Below are 24,302 nucleotides of genomic sequence, written 5' to 3'. Positions count from 1 at the left end.
TTAATGGGCTAAAACTTTCTCACAGTACTGCATGTCGGTGTCTGAGCTTTCTTCTCAACAGACTAGAGTTGATGAATCCAACTGAATTCCCCTCACGTCTCTGAATTATTGTTCCCTGCTTTTAAATCCACTCAGAAACAATTGCAATTAACGCAGACGGACTGCGTGTCAGAATTAATCTGGCTTTAGCCCGGCTCTCAGAAAAACTCAGCCATGCTCCAGTCACATCTTCAAATTACCCTGCACTGCTTTCTGCCGCAGCTTCTCCCTCTGTCATATTTGATCGATTGTTTGCAGAATTGCACAGGGTGGATTGTGAGGGCTGAAGCTCTGAATGCTATTTTTTTCTCGTGCAGTTATTTAGCCAGGTGATTATTGCTATGTGTTTATACGCCATATTTGAGTGACTATTTTTTCAGTCTGGATACCTGTAATGATAGTGAGACCTACAGATGAATTGTACGATTATTTAACATGAGAGATGAAAATAAAATATTATTAAAAACGCAGGTTTAAGGATAAATGACTGACTATTGTTCTGAATCATTTTTGTTTCTTCTTTTCTCTATTCCTTTGTGCTGTCTTGATTTGTGATGATGATGAGTCTGGTCATGCTCCAATTGCATATAACCATTCTAGTCCTATCTCAGTTGTTTCAAATGCAAAAAGAGGCTTCAATTTTATATATATATATATATATATATATATATATATATATATATATATATATATATATATATATATATATATATATATATATATATATATATATATATATATATATATATATATATCGCTTTAAAAAAGCGATGGCAATAAATAAATACATTGTTGACTACAGAGATTTAGAATTTGTGCAAGACTACAATGCAAACACAAGCAATACAGTGATATATATATATATATATATATATATATATATATATATATATATATATATACATATATATATATATATATATATATACTGTATAAATAACTGAATAACTACTTAATAACTAATTTACTATTAGCTAACCACACCCTTTAATTTACTACAGGAAAAAATAAATAAGGAATGTCACTGCATTTTCTATAACATTCAGCAGGGAGGTTGTCTTGCAATGCTCGCTCCTTCTCTGAATTCACTACACTGATTATTTTCTGCCCCCTGGTGGCTAAATTCCAAACCCACATTTGAATTGATTTTTCCTCTTCCAGAGCCCTCAAGTTATGTGGTCCAGGTGGTCCTTTGCATGTGAAGCTCATAATTGAATGGGACAACAAAATTAAAGAATGGTGAGATACATGCAGCAGCATAAATCTTCTTATTTTTTAGACATTCGTTTAATTTAAGATCACAGTAAGAGCCAAATGCCTTAGTATTAGTAAGAGTGCAACATAATTTGTAATTTACTATTCATATCTGTTTTAGCCTCTTTGGCAATATTCAAGAGGAGGTGATTGAGGATGCAGAGAGTGTGAGAATCCAGCAGCAGAATCATGTACAACAGCACAGCTGCACACTGGATGACTGTTTTCAGCTCTACACCAAAGAGGAGCAGGTATTCTTTCATCCAGTTACTTTCCCTGTTTATTTATCTATCCTCACAAAGGCTGCATTTCTTTGATCAAAAATATACACTGCTCAAAAAAATTTAAGAAAACTCCTGGGATTATGATCTGATCAGTTGAAGTAACACTCCACTATTTGTGAAAATAGGCTCATTTTACAAGTCGCAAGTTCTATCATTTTTTAATCCATTCAGCCAATATCCAGGTCTGGTGGGAGAGCTTTTAGCTTAGCTAAGCAGAGTTAATTGAATCAGATTAGACCATTAGCATCCAGCTCAAACATTTTTGGTCATTTTTCAATTTAAAACTTGACACTTCTGTTGTTACATTGTGTACCTAGTTGAAAAGTTGCTATTTTCTAGGCCGATATGGCTGTTCTCTCATTCTGGTGTAATAATCAAGGAATGCAGTTGCCACAATGATCTTGGGGAAAGTTACTTTTGAAAGTAATGTATTACAATATTCAGATACTCCCCAAAAAGGTAACTAGTTGCATTACTTGGTTACTTTTTATGTAAGTAATGCGTTATATTAATTTTAAGTTACTTTTACATAACTTTTTCTTACCTCTTTTCTTCCTTTTTTCTAATAGAGAAGGTTTGCAATTAACAGCACACTGTATAACCTTTATTTACTTTTAAAAACACATAATAATTGAGGATAATGTTATCTTCTGATAATGTCCTGAGCCCAGAGCTCTACATGACGTATATTCAGATCAATGAAAGTGTAAAGCAGTGTGTTTGCTGCTTTTGTACTTTTTGTCTTATAAGTAAAGTAAAGTGAGCATTGAGGCAATTACCTTTTACTCTTCTTCCATGCATTAGGAATAATGAGAACACTTTAGCGCAGAATGCCATCTTGTTTTTTTTGTTTATTTCTGTAGAGAGAACATTTTTTCATTGAGTGTGGGATTCAACGTTTATTTTAATTTAGCAATTTATGGTTTAAAAGACAATTAATTAAACTAAAAAGTAACATTACATTTTTTTTAAAAAGGGACCTCAAATATTATTACTTCATTTTTTTTTAAAGTAATGCATTACTTTACTTTTTCCTAAGAAAATTAATATTATTACCTAACCTGCTAAACTTAATGATATTATTTAGATATAACTGGTAGTGCAAGTGTAGGTCTTGGGCTAAGGACTATTTTCAGGTGCAGTGAAATATCATCACATCTACAGTAACAATAGTATTTAAAGTGTTTCTAATATTTTGTGGCGGGGTAAATTTTTAAAAAAGTGTTTAATCCATTTTCATTAATACTTAGTACATTTCATTCATACTTAGTTAAGTGAACAAGAAGTGTTTGTGAGACAACATATTTTTCAAAAGTTTTGAAAGGGAAAGCAAAGCTAACATCATCGCAAAGGAATGCAAAAGTTTTGTGGGGGATGCAACTTTTCTCATGTCCACGTCCCTTTAGTGGCTACGTAAATAGTGGTTATACATTATAATACAGGTTTATTAGTTAATGCATTTACTAACATGAACTAAGAACAACAATTGTTCATCATTCATTTATTATAGTTCACTATTCTTTAATAGATTGTTATAATCCAGTTTGCATGTAACATTTGTTAATGCACTGTGAGTTGACACAAACTGACAATGAACAACTTTTCATTTCCATTAATCATTAGCCAAGGTGACTAAATACTGTAATTCATATTCTGTTCATTATTTGTTTATGCTTGTTAGTAAATACATAAACTAATGCTAGTAAAATCTCAACACATTCTTCTATACACAAACAATTAGTCTATCATTGCTGTTTTTATCAAGTACCCACATATACACATAGACTGAACAAATGATTTGAAACATATACACATGACGTGTTCTCACAAATTAACATTTTTGTAATTTACACAGATACAATAAGTGAAAAAAAAACTTTTAAAAGACCTTATGAAGCTGTTGTTGTCTTAATGCACCACTAAAAGGTTTTCAGATTTTATTTTAAAATACCAGTAGTATGACTTATTAGTGAAACTCTTTTCAACCAGAGCTGAAAAATGTCAGACAACATTATTATTTTTTTTTTTTTTATTACAGAGGATGTGATGCTTCGTCTTCTATTCTAGACTTATGAATTTAGTGCCACTGCAAACACAGACATGGCCTGTTGCCCACATCATCTGTTTACTGTCTCAGAGGAAAATGTTTAAGTATGAAATGAGTTTTGATGAAAAGAAAGAACTTAAATCAGCTCCTAATAATGTGGACTAAAAAATACTTGAAAACAGTGATTACTTTGAAATCTCCTGTGATGTAGAGAGCTCTACAATCAAACACAAGAGCCAACCAATTATAGAAATCCATATTCTAACAGACCATTTATGCATTTAGGATCTTCAGAATTTGAATCAATTATGTTGTTAGGATAATAGGAGCTTTTGAGTTAATTTTCTGCAACATGTACTGTATGTGATTGAGATTAATTATTTGACATAAAGGTGAGCATGCTGTGCTTTATATATCGTTTCATAAGCAAAGAAAAAGATGCACAATATAATATGCACTATTGCCCAATCCAAATAATCCGAACAGAATTATTTGTGGAGGGCAAATGTTGAAAAGAAAATGTTAGAGTTCGTTCAGTAAATTCAGGAGAAAATGTTCTCTGCGGGATCTGTACTTGCACGTCATGGTGGTAGACATTTTGATTAGCAGGACTGGTCGCTATTGAATATTCAAGATTATTCAGGCTGATTTAAAACCCACTCGAGGAGCAAATGTCTCCCTCCTACCGTCTTTGTCTCTCGCGTCCAACATCTTCTGAATCTCTTTGAAAAGACACTCTGAATTCATTCTTGTCTATACACACTCTGCCTATTCTTGACAAGCACCACTTGATAAATCATACCCCGTGAAGCAGTGAGTTCCCTTATTATGACTGGCTTCACAAATGATCATCGATCCTAAAAAAAAAAACCTTTAGTCATTACTGAAGCAAAACAAGGACTTCAGTTCTGATGCCAAAGGGGCTTTTAAGATGATGTGCATTGAATGGCAACTTTCCAGCTGGAATTAAATTGTTGCTTTTTTCCTGTAATAAAATTCTTGATGTTACAAAATATCTGTAAATATTTAAATGTTGTGATGTTGCTGTTGTTGTGGTTGTTGTTATTTTCCTCTCTGCATGTGCACTTAAATCCAGTCTGCCACAGCAGTGTATTTCTGGCCTGGGCGTAAATGTTCTACTGCACCACACTGAGACAAAGCAGGTTCAGATAATGACACCAATTTGTTAACCGTGAAGAATCAAAACATTCTTTCTGCAATTTGACCAATCCCCAGAAAAAAAAAGAAGCTTATTTGATGTTATACAGATGCTATTTTTTTTTTATTTGTTATTTTAATGAGAGTATCTGAGTAATTAAGGAAACTAACTGATTTTTCTATGACATACATTAGTAATGCATAAGGGTGTGTACACATTTGGCAGGTTCCATTCAATTAAAGCAGATGCTGCCATGTTTGTTAAAGGGATTAATTTGAGAAAGTCAGAACACTGCCATCTGTACCCTGGTAAAGCCTGACTGAATAATGTATGCATCATTAACCAGACATCTAAACAGACCAAATCAGATGTGCTGTCACTAAGAACATGCTCATGTCAGACATTCCACCTCTCCCGGAAGCTACGGGAGTCTCTTGTATGTTCACAGCGGCTCCCTTGATGCCTGCAAATGACATAAAATACCCTGGAAATCATTGAGGCAAAAAAAAAAAAAAAATGAGCAAGAGGAAAGAGCACTGTTAGTGCAAGAGAGAGTATATCACATGCAGTGATACAGTAATCCTTTAACTACATGCCTGTTGCACTAAAGATACCTAAAGTGCAAATCACAGCATGTATCCATCCCTCTCTCCCTCATAGACTTGCATCACTTTTGCTTTTTCATGAATATGCACTCAAGCTATTTAATACCACCACGCTTTCTATTAGACAAAGATATGCTGGTATCACTATCAATAGATTAATATTCATTCATTTTCTTTTCGGCTAGTCCCTTTATTAATCAAGGGTCGCCATAGTGGAACGAACCACCAACTTAATCAGCATATGTTTTACACAGCGAATAACACACTATATAAAAAATTCAGCTCATTTACCTGTACCTCATCTTTGGACTGTGGGGGAAACCGGAGCACCCGGAGGAAACCCACGTGAACACAGAGAGAACATGCAATCTCCACACAGAAATGTCAACTGACCCAGCTGGGGCTCGAACCAGCGAACTATTTGCTGTGAGGCGATTGTGCTACCCACTGCACCACCGTGACGCCCATAGATCAATATAATTTCTAATTATCAATATCAATAGAGCCTTGCATTTATTTAGCAATTACTTATAAGACCTTGGAAAATTTTGCTCAGCCAGATGGTAACTAAATTCATTTTAATTTAAAAACACTTGACTTGAAGGGGTGTTCGTAAGACTGTCATGACACGTTTCAGGCCTGCTTTGTTTGTGGAAATAAATCTGATGGAAATTGGATATGTGACAATGCGACTATCATGTAAACAGGCAGATTTGATTTATTAAGGCATTCCAATGTGTACGTCATTAAACTTTTAACCATGTGGTAGTTCTCCACCAAAAATATATACACTAAATATCGCATACAGACCTTGAACATGCGTCAATAGCACCGCCACATTTATACAGTGCTCCCAGGACAAATGTCATTCAGCCCCACTAAAGCTAGTATAAAGATACCGGACTTTAGTGCTGTGTACAGGTGTAGTAACAAGCAAACAAGAAAAACAAAGCATTAAGGCACAACATTTCATATGTAAGATTTCATTTGTTATGTTTTAGTTTGTTACGAACTTTTGTGCTCAACAAGTATTGATGATAATAGTCACTTACTGCACTGACCATACGGCAAAGTAACACCAACTCACACTAAATACCAGGCTTATGCTTATGTTTTGTTTTGTAAAATCAGCAAACAATGTAAAAAAAATATGACTACAAGATGCTGCGAAGCTAGAAACTTGTATTATTGTCGGCTAAGTGAACGAATCATTCATAACGGAGATTCATTCACAAATTACATTCACATTTTCCCTCCTTCAGAACAAGTGAAAGTGGGAGAGTGGTGTGTTTCAAGACACGGATTAGATCAAATTTAACAGGGAGGGAGGATAATACATCTCCATGAACACAAACACACACTCTTTGTCAAGAATGCCCGTGCGGTCACTTATCCATCGATGTATAAAAGTGATGTAAAATTATATTTTAGTCATTTAAAAAATATATGTGTATACTGACCAGCGAGAAAACTCCCGATCATAGATATATGTATATGTGTGTATATATATCTCTGGCTCTGAATGGCCAGACCTCCACTGCACCTTGGTCCCGCATTCATTCAAGAAGCACTACCCTGTACCAAAATGGTGGCTCTATTGACGCATTTCATTCCAATAGACAACAATAGCGTAGGCGATACCTATGTGAACATCTACAGTTCTCCACGGTTTTATAACAAGAAGGCAGAGCGTCTGTGGAGACGCCGACACGGCGCCGACACAAAACAGAGGATTTGCTCATCCTAAAACTTCTGACCCACTGCTCCTCATTAAAGCAGGCCACAATTTGCTCCCACCAGACCCGAAATCTCTCATACCCACAAATTCCTCTGAATGGTGGAGTACACCATATATAAACCATAGGCGCAAGCTGCAATGAGGGCCCTTTCTTTCCTCCTTTGCCTCAAAATAATTTTAAAGTTGGGCAAACTTCGCACATTTTGCAGAGCTAAAAGCGAAGCAATTTCTTCCATGGTGGCTAGTGTGGTGTAGATGCTACAACCCACCTTTATGCATGCGCAACGTCATAAATTGTATGGCAAATGTAAACACATGAATTGGATATGGATCACAATTAAAAGAATGTGTAAACGGACAGGCACAATAATCAGATATAGGGAACAAATTGGAATTGGCCATCAGGACCTGACAGTGTAAACGTGACCCTTGTTTGAGATGACTACATGATAACTTGCCATTACAACATAATGTGTCATAAAATGTCATAAACACGATTCTCATGAGGCTTTTGTGTCAAGATTAATTGCGTCAAGATTACTCTTATGATCAGTGTTGGGAATAGTTACTTTTGAAAGAAATGCTTTACAATATTGAGTTACACCCCCAAAAAATAACATTACTTTTTCCTAAGTGGCTGAGGCTTGTTCTCTTTTAAAACTTGCAGGTGTGTTTTCCATTTTTCTTTTTAAATTAAGGTGCTTCGCATTTAAAATGACAACTGAAATAATGACACTAGATGACAGTTGTCATACGCATGCATAAAATGCCATTCATATTCACATTGTGCCTTGATTATAAAGGTTTCGTGAAAGTTTTATGAACACAGCCCTGAACAAAGGTCTAAATAAATTTTGTATGTTTTTAAGATGATTAAATAACTCGTCACATTAAACATTAGTTTAGAGTGTCAATTGGGACATTTTAAGTCAAAGTAGCATTGACAACTCACTTATAAGTATCTCTGCATTTAAAAAATGGGGACCAACACGGCAAATATTTTTTATTATAACAGCTCTATTTGAGACAAGGCAATAAAAACTGACACTGTCCCAGGAAAACATGAGCATGTTTACAGTAATGTAGTTATAATGCAGCATCATTGATTATTTCTCCTTATAGCAGATCTTCATTGAGTGCATGAATATGAACTCATGTGAAATGATGCAACAACATTATAAGAAGTTTAGCTACCAGTATTCACATGCTTTGGACAGGTAAACGCAGCATATTTTATATAAACTGTGTTTCAGTAGAAATAGTATAAATAACTGTGGAAAGTGCATCAGTATATTCATACAGTACCTGTTAAATTTGAAAAGCAGATCCAGGAAAAGAAAAAGAAAAATTAAAAAAATAAATAAATAAACTAATATCAATTGGCATATTATGAATATGTGCAACACTAGAGTCATATGTAAACAGGCTGTAAAATGCTTACAACTAATCAAATATGCAAATAAGGACATTAATCCAGAGATTGGGAATGCACAGTATGAAATGTCAGCATATAAATAACCAGATTAGTTATTAACTTCACAAAGCAAGAAGAGCTATAACATTGTTCATCTGTATAATAACCCTGGGTAAACTATTCCAAGTGTGAAAAGTCCATCAAAATAATGTGTATTAATGTTGTTATTATTCCCCTTGCAGCTGGCACCAGACGATGCATGGAAGTGCCCCCACTGTAAGCAAATGCAGCAGGGAATGGTGAAGATGAGTTTATGGACACTGCCCGACATCCTCATTCTGCACCTGAAGCGTTTTCGACAGGTGGGCAAACGGCGAAACAAGCTCTCCACCCTCATTCGCTTTCCTGTAAGTGCTCTGGATATGACCCCCCATGTGGTGAAACGCAGTCAAAGCATGAAGAATCTGGCCCCGTTGCCTTCAACTTGGAAGCATGGAGAAACTGACTTTCTTTATGACTTGTATGCAGTTTGCAACCACCACGGAGGCATGCATGGAGGCCATTACACAGGTCAGTATGATGTAGGGGCTGTTTTCATTTAAAAGTTTTTCTATTATCGTTGCTTTAGGTTTTATGTTTTTGGGGACTGTAGGCAATGTTTGGTCTTGACCCATATACAACTTTAAAACCCTCTCGCTAATTTTGTCCCAGAAATGTTTACACATGCATTTTAGATTCATTTTTGAGCTTATTTAAAGTCTTAGCTTTGTTGAACAAGGCATTTTACCACTCAAAATATAAATAGTGCCACTTTATTTTGATGGTCCACTATACACATTCTGTCTGTAGTGGAACATGTTACCTGCCAACTTTTAATTGTTGAGCTTTGATTATTTGGGAAGCACATGATTTACCATTAAAGTTCATACAAAGGAATTAAGGTATGAATGAGAGGCTCACAATATGTACAGAACAGATATTTTTTTTACTGTTTCTCTAATTTATAGCCTAATCTGCTAAGGAAACATAACTAATTTAAAATTTATAAGAAAATGTCTGTGATTTTTTAAATGTGTGCATCATATCCAACCCCTAAAACCAACCATTATTTGCATGAGCAAAGTGAAGTTTATTTATAAACTAATTTCAAAAGGATCATGGCCTTATGATTGGCCACGGCTGGTCATTAGCTTTAGCTAACATATCATTTGATAATCAGACGAATTAAACTCACATACTGTAAATATCCAGATTTCCTTACCTTAGTCATCTTCGCCTTAAAGACTCCTCCAATTCACCCCTACTCCTCCCCCTCCTTCCTAGACTAAAGCTGCAGTCACACTGGACTTTTCTCCTCATAGACTCCCATTCATACGTACATGAATGCGTATAACCGAAAATGCAAGCTTGTGCGACAAGTTTCGCACTTCTCTGCATTGCAAAGTTCAAGCTTGGTAAATTTTGACCTGCAAAATTGCATCACTTGACTTTGTGATATCAATCGATGATCAAAACGTGACCTCTCTGGAAAGAAATTTAAAATATTGACCAATCGCTTGCTTTTTTAAATGTCTAATCATCTTGTTAAATCCCACCCCTTTTCGCAGCGCCGTACGACAAAATTTTGCATGATCAACCTCTAGTGTGACTGCAGTTTAATCCAGGATAAGGCGGAACGGCGGCTCAATGGCTTGCACTGTTGCCTCATATAAAGAACATCGCTGGTTCAAGTCCCTCCCCATGTTTGCGTGGGTTTCCTCCGAGTTCTTCGCTTTCCCCCAAAGTCAAAAGACGTGGTATCGGTGAATTGGGTAGGCTAAATTTTCTGTAGTGTATGTGTGTGAATAAGTGTGTACGGATGTTTCCCAGTGATGGGTTGCGGCTGGAAGGGCATCCGCTGCATAAAATATGTGTGAGTTGGCAGTTCATTCCACTGTGGCGACCCCAGATTATTAAAGGGACAAAGCCAAAACGAAAATAAATGAATGAATGGTTCGAGTCCTGGCTTGGCCAATTGGTGTTTCTGTGTGGAGTTTACATGTTCTCTCCGTGTTTGCGTGGGTTTACCCTGGGTACTCCTGTTTCCTCCCAGTCCAAAGACATGCGGTATAACTAAGTTGAATAAACCAAACTGTTCCATATGCTGGTATAGTTGATGGTTCTTTCCACCATGGCAACCTCTAATAATCAGGGAATAGGCTGAGCAAACGAATTTGGGGGAGCTCTCAAAACCTACCTGAGCTTAGACCACCTGATGAAACAGGAGAAGTGAATGCAGTATTGCTATTCATATCATTGGATGTGTAGGAAAATTATAATTAGATGTGATTTAAGGGATTTTTTCTGAAAATAAGTCATTTCAGTTAAATTTTTGTTGTCACTGATCATAGTGAAATCACTGAACATAAACGAACCTGGTTAAAATGCTAATTTAAAAAAAAAGCCTGATGAGCTTACACATTTTTTGTTTCTTAAGTCTTTAGACTTAAGTCAAAAATTTTGAGAGGGGTCTGGATGCAGACCTGGTGCAGTGCGATCTGAGCTGCATCCAATGCTTTTAATGTGCTTACCTAATATCACCCCTAACCTTACCCCACACTAGCTTCATTGAGTGCATTGTGTCTGACATTGCATCATTGACATATGCAGTCTCAGCTTACATTATCAAGGCTGCGTCCAAATACTATTGAAAATATTAGATATAAGGAGACAAAGATGTCTAGTTTAAGGTTTCTTGTCCATGCTTTAAAAACTCTTGGTTTATGATAATTTTCATGATTGTTACCTAGAAACTAAAAGAAACTGTCAGCTCCAAATAAATAAAAAATGAACAATAAAAAATGAACAAAGTTTAAATCAATAGCAAGTCAACAGACCACTCAGTTGATCTGTGCAAAACAGCCTATTGCAGGAACTCCGTGGACGGCCACTGGTACAGTTATGATGACAGCAGTGTGGAGATTGTGCCAGAGGAGGAACTGTGCACACGAGGGGCTTATATCCTGTTCTACCAGAGGAGAAATGTCATCCCACCCTGGTCTGCCAACAGCTCGGTCAGAGGTGAGTGAATGAGCTTTTGTGGCCACATTTTAAATGGCGGCAGGATGACCTTTTGTTTATTTGAATAGATCAATGTTAGGTAGAAAGCACATCTGTAGATTTTTTTTCCATTATTGCAATATGAATGCGCTTTACAGGCCAGTCACAAGAGAGCTCTGAGGCTTGTGCAAACTTAATGTGCTGGGGAGGTTGCTATAGTAACAGACACATCTGACCTACTGATAAACCACTTTTTGGTATTGATGCTGTGGATATTTAAGCAAAAATATTATTGGCTTCATGTATTCAGTTTAACAATATTTAAGTAAAGAGGCTTATCAATATACTGATATGTGCCCTACATATATATTGTATATCTAGAATTTATGGCATATTTACTTCAACAATCATTGGCTTAAAATTGTATTTAAATTTAATTTGAGAAATGTACCCATTGTTTGGTTTGTTCAATGTTGACTCAGTGTTGGTTTACAAGAACCCAGCATTTTTTAGTGTGCACAGACAGACACGCACACACGCACACACACACACACACACACACACACACACACACACACACACACACACACACACACACACACACACACACACACATACACACACACACACAGAGACTCAAAAAGTCTTTTTTGTTTTTTTTTCTATTTACAGTAATACTCAAAAAAAAAGTCTATACAAATGAAGGTTATTGTGGGTGACACAGTGGCTCATTGGGTATATATATATATATATATATACATATACATATATATATACATATATATATATATATATATATATATATATATATATATATATATATATCTATATTATTTGTTATACAATTTTGTTCATTAATACAAGCAGTCAGATATATGAACTGTACCTATATAATTTTACCTGCTCAAAGAAAACACTCTTTGTGAATGTTTAAGACAAAACTCCAAACATACAAAGAACAACATGAGCATTTGTATCAATTAAAATAATGTAAATATTATCCCGCTTACTTTTTTTGAGCTGTCAGGTGAGTTCTTACACTCCTATGATTGGTCATCGTCTTCACCCACTCAATAGAAAGGGCTGTGCTTGACTTTAAAAATAAAAGCGCTGTGACACGAAAGAACAGCCGCGGTTACAGTCTCTATGCGCATAATGCACGGTTATCAGGTAATCTGTGGTGAAGAAAACTCACACCACAGGGACAAGTATCGCCGAGAGCAGAGGAAAAGTTACCCTACGAACACCCCAGTGGGTCAAATGTCCAAAATGTGTGAGAGAGAGAGAGAGACTTTTGACTTTAACAATCTCTTTATTTACAACCACTTTTTTTAACCCATTAATGAAAAATATCAAAAAGAAAAAAAAAAAAAAAGGAAAATAAATATATATAAGAGCTGGTTAACTCACAATCATTCAACAATCAAACAAGTATTTCCAAACAACCATTTTGAACAACTTCACAAAGGCATTGATTAATTCACCATTTAAAAGTGTCCAAATCATCAATCAACTTATAATACGCATAATCTATTTTAATACGGAAAACATGGACTTGCATCTTGTTCCTGTTGTATTTAGGCTCGTAAATAAAAAGACTGTGCATAATAACCTCTCCCAAAATTTGACAGTATCCATTCAGTTGATAAAAGAACATTTGTAATCTAGAGCAATTTAAAAATAAGTGAAACACTGTTTCTTCCACATTGCAAAAAGGACACCCCTCCCTCACCTGTGGATCAATGTGTGCTCTGTGTCTGTTTGTGGCTATTATACCATGCACTATCCTCCACTGAAGGTCTCCAGACCTTGTTTCTATGAAAGGTTTGTACAGGGTCCTCCAGCAATCTTTGGGGGAAGAATCTGGTCCAAAAAGAGTCTGCCACTTTGATTCCTTCAGGCTTTCAAGCATGTGGAAATGCACTACTTTTACACAAAGAGTATACAGTTTTTTCCCCTGCATCTTCAAAAAGACTTGGCTGAGGTCTTCTAAACAAGAGAAGTCCTCCTTCTGTCTCCTGTCATTCTCTTGTATCCGCTGAAAGAATCAACTCTGAAAATACAGAAGCGTCCTTCTCTGAAGTCAATCTAATGTCCACTGGTGAATTCTCCCGTATTTCAATCAACAATCTCTCAGCCACCCATACTGATCTCATGCCCAATCTTAAGGCTAAGGCCTCAGCATTTATCCAATGTCCTTCAGAAACCAAATGTCCAATTTTAGTGATCTTTGCAGACCACAAAGCTTTTCTGAAAGAATCAGATTTAAAAATGTCCAGATCTATAGCAGAATTAAAAAGGAGTGGTTCTTCTCTCGACCAGAGGCCCCATATACTTCTGAGTTCTCTTGAAACCTTAAATCTTGACCATGTTCTCAGCAGTGATCTGTAAAAAGCTGTTAGACCAGTTAAATTCAGCTTGTTAGTGTCCATTAAAAATAAGTGACGACCCAGACCCATGTTACCAGCTTTCTTTTTTTTTTTTTGTCAAATAGGTTTTATTGATGAAGACACAGATTCAAGACAAAATTAATTCTGTTTACATATTTTGTCCACATATAACATAGGCACAGCAAATAAGGAAACTTAAAAGGAGAAAATTAAGAATTAAATAAATAAAATAAAAATAAAAATCACCCACCCACATAACAAGCAAACTTGTTACAAAGACCTGTTTGAAAAACAGAGTATGATGACAAAGCATGTTAAAACATTACAGAAATGATGCATTATTATGAGAGGTTTTTTTCAAGGTAACAGATAAAAGGATTCCAAATTTTGTCAAATTGTTCCAGTTTTCTTTTCAAACAGTATCTAATTCGCTCCAAATGTAACATAGAGGCAATTTCTCCAAGCCACAGTTTACATGTAGGGGATTCCTTTTTTTCCAAAACAGCAACAGTAGCTTCTTGGCAGTAGTTAAGCAGTATGAGAGCATTTTATGTTGTGTATTTGACAACAAATGTGTTTGTTCAGAGAATCCCAGAATTACAGAATTGCAACTTCAACACTTCGGAAAGTACATCAAAAATTCCATTCCAATAATTCTGTATCTTAGAACAAAAAATAAAACTGTGCGATAGATCCGCATCTGATGAATTACATTTGTCACAAAGAGGTGAAATATTTTGGAAAATTCTATGTAGTTTTTTCTTTGAATAATGTAACCTTTGAATAATTTTAAATTGAATAAGACAGTGTCTAGAATTAATAGATTGTTTATTAATATCCTCCAAACCTGATTGCCACATTTCTTCTGAAATTTCCACTCCCAATTCTTTCTCCCACTCTTCCTTAAAACATTTTGTAGAGGGGGAAGTAACAGATAGTAGTTGTTCATTAATTATTGATAATGGTTTTTTACTACCTTTACACCAATCTAGGCATTTGTCAAGGATGGAAGGGGATGTACTATTCAATGAAGACGTATGGGCATGTATGTAGTTCCTTATCTGTAAAAATCTGAAAAAATTATTCTGAGGGAGTTTAAATTTCTGCTGTAATTGGTTAAATGAAGCTAGATTTCCATCTGCGAAAAGATCTCCTACAGTATGTGCACCCATTTCCTTCCATTGCGTAAAAGTCCCATCTAATGTAGACGGAATAAATGATGGATTCTTTGCAATGGGAGTTAAAAGAGAAATTGACTTTATCTTAAAATGGTGTTTCATCTGTTTCCAAATGCGATGCATATTTCGAATTAAGATACTGCTGTTAAAAATCGAACCTTCTAAAGTTACAGGTGAGAGAATTACTGCCCCTAGATTATATGGATGACACTGATCATACATTAGTTGGAGCCATGTTGGTGGGGCTTCATGGTTATCCAAGCATATTGAAATTAGACTTAAGAAGGATGCCCAGTAATAAAGGCGAAAGTCTGGAAGTGCCAGACCTCCCTCCTGTTTAGACTTACAAAGATGTGCCTTTTTAAATCTATGATTTTTATATCCCCACAAGAACGGAAGAATGGTCGAGTCTAATTGTTTAAAAAAGGATTTAGGTAGAAAGATTGGAATATTTTGAAATAAGTAAAGTATCTGTGGTAAGAATATCATTTTTATTGCATTTATTCTACCATACAAATATATTGGGAGTGTCTTCCAAAATTGTATATTTGCTTGCAGTTTGGAAATTAGGGGGGTGTAGTTGGCACTAATGAGTGCTGAATATTTATATGTAAATACAATTCCAAGATAAGAAAATTTTTCCATTGAAACTTTAAATGGAGAGGAATGTATTGAGGACAGATCTTTTAGTCCAATGGGCATTAATTCGCTTTTATCGAAATTGATTTTGAACCCTTAAAATGTGCCAAAGAATTGAATAGTGTTCAAAACGTTTGGTATAGTAATATGGGGTTTTGTAATGTATAGTAAAATGTCGTCTGCGTATAGAGATATTTTATTAACTGTTTCTAAAGTATTAAAACCATGTATAGTTGGATCAGAACGAAAATGTTGAGCAAGGGGTCTATAACAATGCAAATAACAGGGGAGATAGAGGGCATCCTTGTCTGGTCCCCCTTTGAAGATTAAAGGGACCAGACAAAGTGTTATTATTTAATACCTGAGCTGTAGGGCATTTATATAAAATCTTTATCAAATTTATAAAGTTATCTCCCATGTCAAATTTTTCTAATACTGCAAATAGATAATGCCATTCTACTCGATCGAATGCTTTTTCTGCATCGAGTGAGATTATTACCAGATTTTCTTGAGCAGCTTTGGAGTGATGCATTATATTAAAAAGGCGCTTTGTATAAATCCAGGAATAAATCCATTCTGGTCAGTATGAATTAGACCACTGATTAATTTAGCTAATCTATTGGCGAGTGTTTTTGACAGAATTTTCTGATCTACGTTAAGGAGAGAAATTGGTCTAAATCCTTCCACCTCCTCTGTGTTTTTACCTTTTTTTGGAATAACAGTGATGACTGCTTCATTGAACGTTGGTGGTAATCCGCTCTTTAATGCCTCCTTAAATGTCTCAAGAAGGTAAGGTGAGAGTATATCACTAAAAGTTTTATATAACTCAGAGGGTAGACCATCTGGACCCGGCGTTTTACCGGTCTTTAGGGACTTAACTGTGTTTTTTAACTCCTCATGGGAAATATCTCTATTAAGGAGATTCCGGTCATCTTGGTTAAGAGAAGGGAGATTAAATTTGTTTAAGAATTTATCCATAGCTTGCAAATATATGCGGGGGTCGGATGAGTATAGGTTTAAATAGAATTCTTTAAAGCAGTTATTCATATTTTTAGATGAAGTACATTTAGTTCCGAGTTTTGTGTTGATCGAATGAATTGTCTTATCATTTTCTAATTTACGTAACTTTCTTGCAAGTAATTTGTGTGGTTTGTCCCCAAATTCAAAATACCTCTGATGAAAAGAAATGATTTACTTAATTTATCTGAGACGATTTTATTATACTCGTATCTTAATTTTAATATCTTTTTGTATGTTTCTGATGAAGGATTTTGAGCATTTTCATTATCTAATTGGTGAATTTGTTTCCCCAATTCGGAAAGTTTTGATCTATACAACTTATTTCTAGACCCTTGGAGATCAAACAACCCCTTAAGAAGGCTTTAAGTGTTTCCCACAATAAACCTGGTGAAACTTCAGGAGTATTATTACTTTCAAAAAATATTTCCAATTGTAGTATCAGGTAATGATGAAATTTAGGGTCGCTGACTAGACTAGGATCCATTTTCCACACAGGACGCGACAATGTTAAATCATCAAGTTCAATTTTTACTGTTATAGGGGCGGGATCAGAAATTAGTATATCATGAATTTTGTTATCCACCACGTTAGAGATTAATTTGTTTTCTACCAAAAAGTAATTATGCGAGTATATACATTGTGGACTTGTGAGTGAAAAGTGTAATCTCTCTCGACAGGGTGAAAAAGTCTCCATATATCCACTAAATTAGAGTTGTTAATAAAGGTGTTTAAAAAGTTTCTGGAATTAGACTGAGGGGCTCTTTTGGAGGATGATCTGTCCAGATATGGGCCAAGAACACAGTTAAAGTCCCCTCCTATGATTAAATTTGTTTGAGATAAATTTGGGATAAAATCAAATACTTTCTTTAAAAAGTCTGGATTATTAAAATTTGGGGCATAGATATTTAATAATGTAAAAGGGAGAGAATGAATTTCACCAGATAATATAATATATCTACCTTCTTTGTCTGTTTTTAATGTATTAAGTTTAAATGGCACACCTTTCTGTATTAAAATAGCAACTCCTCGTGCTTTGACAGAGAAATTTGACTGATATACGTTTTCTATTCACCTACACCTCAACTTAACCTTAGAGTCTAACTTCAGATGAGTTTCCTGTAAAAAAATTATATCTGCTGAAAGTGATTTTAAATGTGATAATACTTTACTTCTTTTAACAAGATTGTTTATTCCTTTCACATTCCAGGAAGCAAAAGTGAGCCCTGGTTTGTTACCTATTGGTACAGTGTTACTCTGCATCATTAAGAACTAAATGGATTTATATAATTATCACCATACATTTTACCATTTAGAAGTATCTTAACCAGGCCTCCCAAAACAAACCCTCCCACTAATTCAAATAAATCTCCCGCCATCCAACCAGAACCGGCGACGAAGACCAAGTCTAATAAATTAAAATTTTACACACTCAAAGAAAAGGAAAAATTATAAATGAATGAATTAAATATATAACGTTTCAGAACCGCTGTAATTTGAGTGAAAACACACAAATTAAGTAATCCAAAGAAAAACACCTTACATAGATAACTTATTCACTAACCTTCAAACATAAAATTACCACAGCTCCACATTAAGGAGACTTACAGAACATCTTGGTGTATGCAAAGAATAGTAGAAAGGAGTAAAAACCGAGTATGTTGACTTAACGAGTGATCACACTTATCTGTTTTTCACCTTACAAGTTCAAAACAGTCATTCTGACCCAAAACAGCTTTCCGCAAACTTAACAGCCTTATCTGGATCCGTGAAATAATGTTACTTGTCATTATACGTGACTCTTAATTTTGCTGGATACTGTAGACCATACTTGACACCGGGTTTGTCCCTCAGAAGCTCCCTTGCTAGCTTGAAAAGCGCACGGCGCTTTACCACCGCTGGAGGAAAATCGGGAAAAATGTTGATTCTCTGCCCTTTGAACGTAACTTGCTGCATCTTAGCCGCTCTCTGCAGGATTTCTTCTAATTCGTGTGTGTAGTGTAACCGAAGCACAAAAGCCCTCGGCAGTTCTTCAATTCCTGGGCGATTTCTTAATGTCCGATGGGCACGATCGACAAGTGGTAGATTATCCAGCGATAATGTCTCTTTTAGAAGTTGTGCGATAAAGTCTCTCGGTTTCTTCCCAGATTCGGCCCCTTCCTTGATATTTAGGACACGGATGTTTTGCCTCCTGCTACATCCTTCAAGATCCATGCATTTCTCCGTGAGTTGCTGTATCACCTGTTTCTAACTGCCCACATCTTGTTCAAGCTTGATTACCGTATCGGAAGAAGTAGACTCGTTGGTTTCTAGGCTTGCCAGCTTTGAAGCATGTTCATCCATCGTTATTTTAATCGCTAAAATTTCAGAACTGACCTCCTGTTGGAACGCAGAGAGTTCCCCTCGTATCGAGACGGCAAGCTGTTCAAATTTGGCGTCTATTATTTCGCCGATGTCTGCTTTGATAGCATGTATTTCTGAGCGTAGAGAAGAAATTGCATTAAGAATTGCTGCGTTACCCGTGTCGTGAGTATTTTTGGCCGGTGTATCATCTGCAGCCGAGTCCGATGCGGGCGCGGCCTGGTCTGTTGCTTTACGAGGTTTAGCTGGCATGTTTAATTCCAAACATAACGTTAAAGCCAACAACTCTGTGTGTATCAGTTGTAACTCGAGTTGTGTTCATTTCCCTGATGATAAAAGATTACTAAAAGATGCTCTGATTGAATTTATTTAGATTTTAGTGCGGAGCTGTCTTATACCGCGTGCTATCCGCTCATATCGAAACCGGAAGTCCTACCAGCTTTCTTTAAGAGTGCACAGGCAACTCCTGCCCAACACACGTCTTTCCCATAAAGCAACCTCTGAGCTGTCTGAAGTCTAAGCTTCAACTCTGGATCCAATATCCAGAAGACCTTGTCCGCCTTCCTGGATAGGCAAGTTTAAAACTGATGCCCTCAGCCAGTGTTGTCCTGACCAGAAAAAGTCTATGCGTTGCTTTTGGATCCTTGCCACCAGGTCCTTGGGGGGCTCTAAAATCATCATTTTATGCCAAATAGATGAAGCCACCAAGTTGTTCCATATCAATACTCTCCCCCTATAGGAAAGCTGGAATAGCAACCATCTCCAGCGAGACTACCTCGCACACACTTCCTCCACAAACCCCTCCCAATTTTGTTTTATAAGATCATCGGTGCCTAAAAAAAACCTAGATATTTAAAACCCATTTTGCCCCACGACAAATTACCCGGAAGTATAGGACCATTAGTAGCTTGACCACACCATAGAGCATTACTTTTACCTTGCAGATGATGCTTTGCCATATTGTTCAATTATATCTTTTAAAAATTTAGCATCAATATGGTCTTTAACTATGACTGTTACATCATCAGCATATGCAGAAATCTTTACAGGCACTCAGTTAACCATCTTCTTAATTTACACAACAGTGGCTCAATAACTATACTATAGAGTTGTCCTGAAAGAGGACTCCTGTGATACCCCTGTGAATTTCAATAGGAACACTAAGACCACCAGCAATTTTTACCATACATGTAGCCTTATTATAAAGAACTTTAATCATGGAAATAAAACTGTCACCAAAACCAAAAGCTGTTAGAGTTTTAAAAAGATAGTTGTGATCAACTCTGTCAAAAGCCTTTTCCTGGTCTAGTGACCAAAATCCAAGATTAATTTTATTTTTAAATGCAAAATCATAAACATCCCTTAATAAGTGTAAATTATCTAAAATCAATCTTCCTTTTACACAGTATGATTGATCTTTGTGAATAATTTCATGCAATACATTATTCAGCCTGTTTGATAAACATTTTGATATAATTTTGTATTCAGAACACAAAACTGCTACTGGCCTCCAATTTTTTAAAAGAGTTAAATCCCCTTTTTTCAGTAGCAAAGTTAAAACAGCTCGTTGTGAACAGACAGGAAGAATCCTCTTTTTCATACATTCTTTAGGACTTCATAATAATCAGCTCCTAATAAAGTTCAAAATGTTTTTAAAATTTCACAAGATAACCCATCTATACCAGGTGCTGTTCCTGAAGAAAGGTCCATAACAGCAGCAGTAACTTCTTCAAACTTAAAATCAACCTCCAAAAGTTCTTTTTGCGTTAAAGTTAAAGAAGGAATGTCCTGTAGCAATTCATTTCAGTGGTTTCAGCAGCAAATAAATTAGAATTATAACGCACAGCAAGTCTTCGCATCAAAACTGAATATGAAGTGTCCTGACCATCATCATTTTTTAAAACAAACATCAATTTTTCATGTCCTTTTTTTTCTTCTCCAAGTTAAAAAGTAAGATGTTGGGCCATCCATGTCTTTTATGGTTGAGAAACGACTTCTTACAAGTGCCCCTTCAACTTTTTCAGTTAAAATAAAACCTAACTGGTTCTTTTTTTCAATCCACAATTCTTGTACGTTACCAGCATCCTTAACAGTCATACTCTTTTCAATTTCCTCTTTCTTTACCTATAACTCTACTGTTTTTTTTTAAACCAAAGAAGAGTGGGCAGCATATTGCTGACATAAAACCCTTATTTGCACTTTACCAATTTACCACCATTGAATAATATTATCATACAACTCATACAACCCCTTCTCATTACTCTAAGCCTCCCAAAAAGAATAAAATGTTTCACAGAAATATTTATCTTGCAATAATTTGTTGTTAAAGTGCCAATAGTAGCTCTTGTGAGTCCTGTTTAACAATGTACACTCAACTGTGATTAATTTGTGATCTGATAGGGATGAAGGAATAATATTTGCACCAACAACTCTATTTTTTACATTTTTGATACATAAAACCGATCTAAACGTGTACCAGAAAACCTACCATCATTTATTTTTACTCAAGTTTAATATTTTATTGAAGCATTTTGTTCCCTCCACACATCTGAAAAAAATTTGATTCTTTAAAACTCCAGCCAGACGTGAAGCTGATTGCATTCACCATTCCTATCATATTTAAAATCTAAAGTGCAATTCCAATCACCTCCTATTATAATAAAGTCCCCATCTTGCTGAAAAAAAGCTTCAATCTATCTGCTCCATTACTTTGAGCATAGACATTGATAAACAGGAATGAAAGATCATTAATTTTGGCTCTTACAGCTACCAATCTACCTAGCTCTATCTCAGTTATCATTAGAATTTGAACTTTTAGAGCAGAGGAGAATAATATAGCCACACCAGCGCTAAGGTTCATCCCATGACTAAGCACTTTCTCCCCTTTCCAACACAAACCCCATAAAGCTTCATTATTAGAATTGCTATAGGTCTCTTGCAAAAAAAACAACATTTAGTTGCTTTATCCTTATGGATTCTAACAATAGGTTCCTCTTCTTTTCATCCCTTAAACCATTTGTGTTTAAAGAACCCACCCTCAAGATTTTCATATAGAAAAGAGAGAGAGAGGGAAATGAAGAGGAAAAAAAGTAGTTTAAACATCATAGATATTTAGATTTTTTTCCTATCTTTCCAGTTGACCGTATATTAGTTAAGTGTTTCCTCAGACGAAATCGCTTCTGTTGAGACAACTCGTCATAATTATGTTTTTTCCTGACAGACATAACTGAAGAGACAAATTTGTCTAAATCAGGAAAATAATCACAAAAATCTCAAAACCGATTTTTCCTTTTGTTTTATCCAGAAAGGAATTAATTTGATCTAGAGTTTATAGATCCCCATCAGCCTTCTTCACAACCTCAGACCATTGATCATCATCTTCTCTCAGTCTATCATCAGTGCATTGTGACAACCCCTCCATTTCATCATCAAAACTTTCCTTTGAACCACCTTCCTGTCCTGTGGCACCCTCACACACAACTTCAATATCACTCTGAGCTTTAAATTCATCACATTTAGCGTTACTCACATCTGCATCACTACTACATCAGTACTACAGCCATGTTTCTCCACATTGCCAGTAATATTAACATCCAGCTCACTCACCTCTTGCTGTCCTGTCATTTCGTCTGTCCCCTGAACTCTCAATGTGTCCGCGTTACTCTTCTCAGCTTGGGATGAAGATTTTTATGAGGGCAAAGAAAACATTTGTACCCCAAATCTTCGCATTCAAAGCACCTCATACTTTCTCTGCTGGCATATATCATGAAGGAGCTCTCTTCATGAATGATGCGAAAGGATGCTTCCAATGTGCGCTCTTGGGAGATTAAAAACATGTAAACCTGCAGCCTAAAAGACAGAACATGTTTCAGTGCGGCATTTTTGTATACGAGCGGAATCGCTTTAACAGGGCTAGCAATCTTACCAAAAGGTTGTAGTTCTTTTAGGATGGCCTTCTTACTTAAAAAAGGTGGAACATTTGAGATGGTAACTTTTGTTGCTAGAGCAGATAGAGGGGTTATCGGAACAAACGCCTCTTTTACCCATATTCCGCTCATAGTTAACTTGTTTATTAGTGATTCAGATTTTAAAAACACAACCACGGCCTTGTTCATCCGCGAAGCCGAGACGATGTTTTTAAAACCGACTTTTTCTCCTTTTATCTGGAGGATATCCTCCACTGTCACTCCAGGGTCTGCCACACACCTGCATGCTCCTTGAACTTGAACATATGCCATACCGGCGTCTGTTAAGTCTTCCGTACAGGAAAAACTTTCTCTACACCGTATATACTACAAAAGAAAAAAAGCAAAAGAAAATAAAAGAATAATCAGAAAAGAGAAAAAAAAAGCAATCACTCAACGCTCTCAAACACGCACTCAGCTACACATCACACTCCCAGCATGCACCAGAGAGAGAGAGAGAGAGAGAGAGAGGGGAAGGCAGAGATGGAGTTTTACAGCATTTCTCCCTAGTATTGAAATAGCAGCTCGTTCTGTATTCCCTGTCCAGCACACTCACAAGCAGTGAACTATGCACAATTATCTGCTTTTTAAGTAGTAAGAGCGGTTTATTTACTCACCCTTGCCTCCTTCGCCATAGTATTCTACCACAACATGGGAGATAAATGACATCAGTAGAACGTAATAACTGGTTATGATCTACTACTGAACCGATGTCAAATTGTTCCCATCTTCATCGCGGTGCACCGAAGAAACAATTAATTTTGACAGCCCTAGTTTTCTACGGGTGCTCCAGATTCCCTGACTGTCCAAAGACATGGGGTATAGTTGAATTAAATAAAATAAATTGGCTATAGTGTATGGATGTTTTCCAGTTCTGGGTGGCGGGTTGGTGGGGCACATTCTGATGTGGCAACCCCTGATGAATACAGGGACTAAGCCAAAGGAAAATGAATAAATTAAGGTTAATATCTTATTTACTGTATTTAAGCATTAGGAAAATAATAAACAGTGTAAGTTGATGGGAACTAAATGCTTTGCAAATACCACCTCAAATGAAGCTTTTTTGACAGATCTGCAATATTTACTATTGGAAAGCCTTGTAACTTCTATTTGAACTTGATTTGGGTAAAATAGAAGTATACTGACATCTTTCCATTGCCTGTAAACGGTAGT

The 24,302-nt window shown here is 36.0% G+C and overlaps 1 protein-coding gene and 1 long non-coding RNA gene across 6 annotated transcripts in view; one reads left to right on the top strand and one right to left on the bottom strand.

Moving 5' to 3' along the window:
* The window catches only part of usp43a (ubiquitin specific peptidase 43a), a 238,101-nt gene that overhangs the window by 203,716 nt on the left and 10,083 nt on the right, over nucleotides 1-24,302 (top strand). For 3 of the 5 annotated variants that reach the window (XM_073953089.1, XM_073953088.1, NM_001089402.1), the window contains 4 exon segments: nucleotides 1,201-1,278; nucleotides 1,415-1,544; nucleotides 8,783-9,110; nucleotides 11,442-11,600. In XM_073953089.1, coding sequence (XP_073809190.1) covers nucleotides 1,201-1,278; nucleotides 1,415-1,544; nucleotides 8,783-9,110; nucleotides 11,442-11,600 — 695 coding nt within the window. 5 annotated transcript variants of the gene reach the window in all.
* Nucleotides 12,918-23,460, bottom strand: LOC141386263 (uncharacterized). Its single transcript, XR_012407939.1, has 3 exons — nucleotides 21,588-23,460; nucleotides 19,601-21,517; nucleotides 12,918-14,046 (listed from the first exon to the last, which is right to left on the bottom strand). It is a non-coding gene; the product is annotated as an uncharacterized lncRNA (long non-coding RNA).

The sequence above is a fragment of the Danio rerio genome, chromosome 6 (assembly GCF_049306965.1).
Source record: "Danio rerio strain Tuebingen ecotype United States chromosome 6, GRCz12tu, whole genome shotgun sequence".
Lineage (NCBI taxonomy): Eukaryota > Metazoa > Chordata > Actinopteri > Cypriniformes > Danionidae > Danio > Danio rerio.
This window is presented reverse-complemented; position numbering and strand designations above follow the sequence as displayed.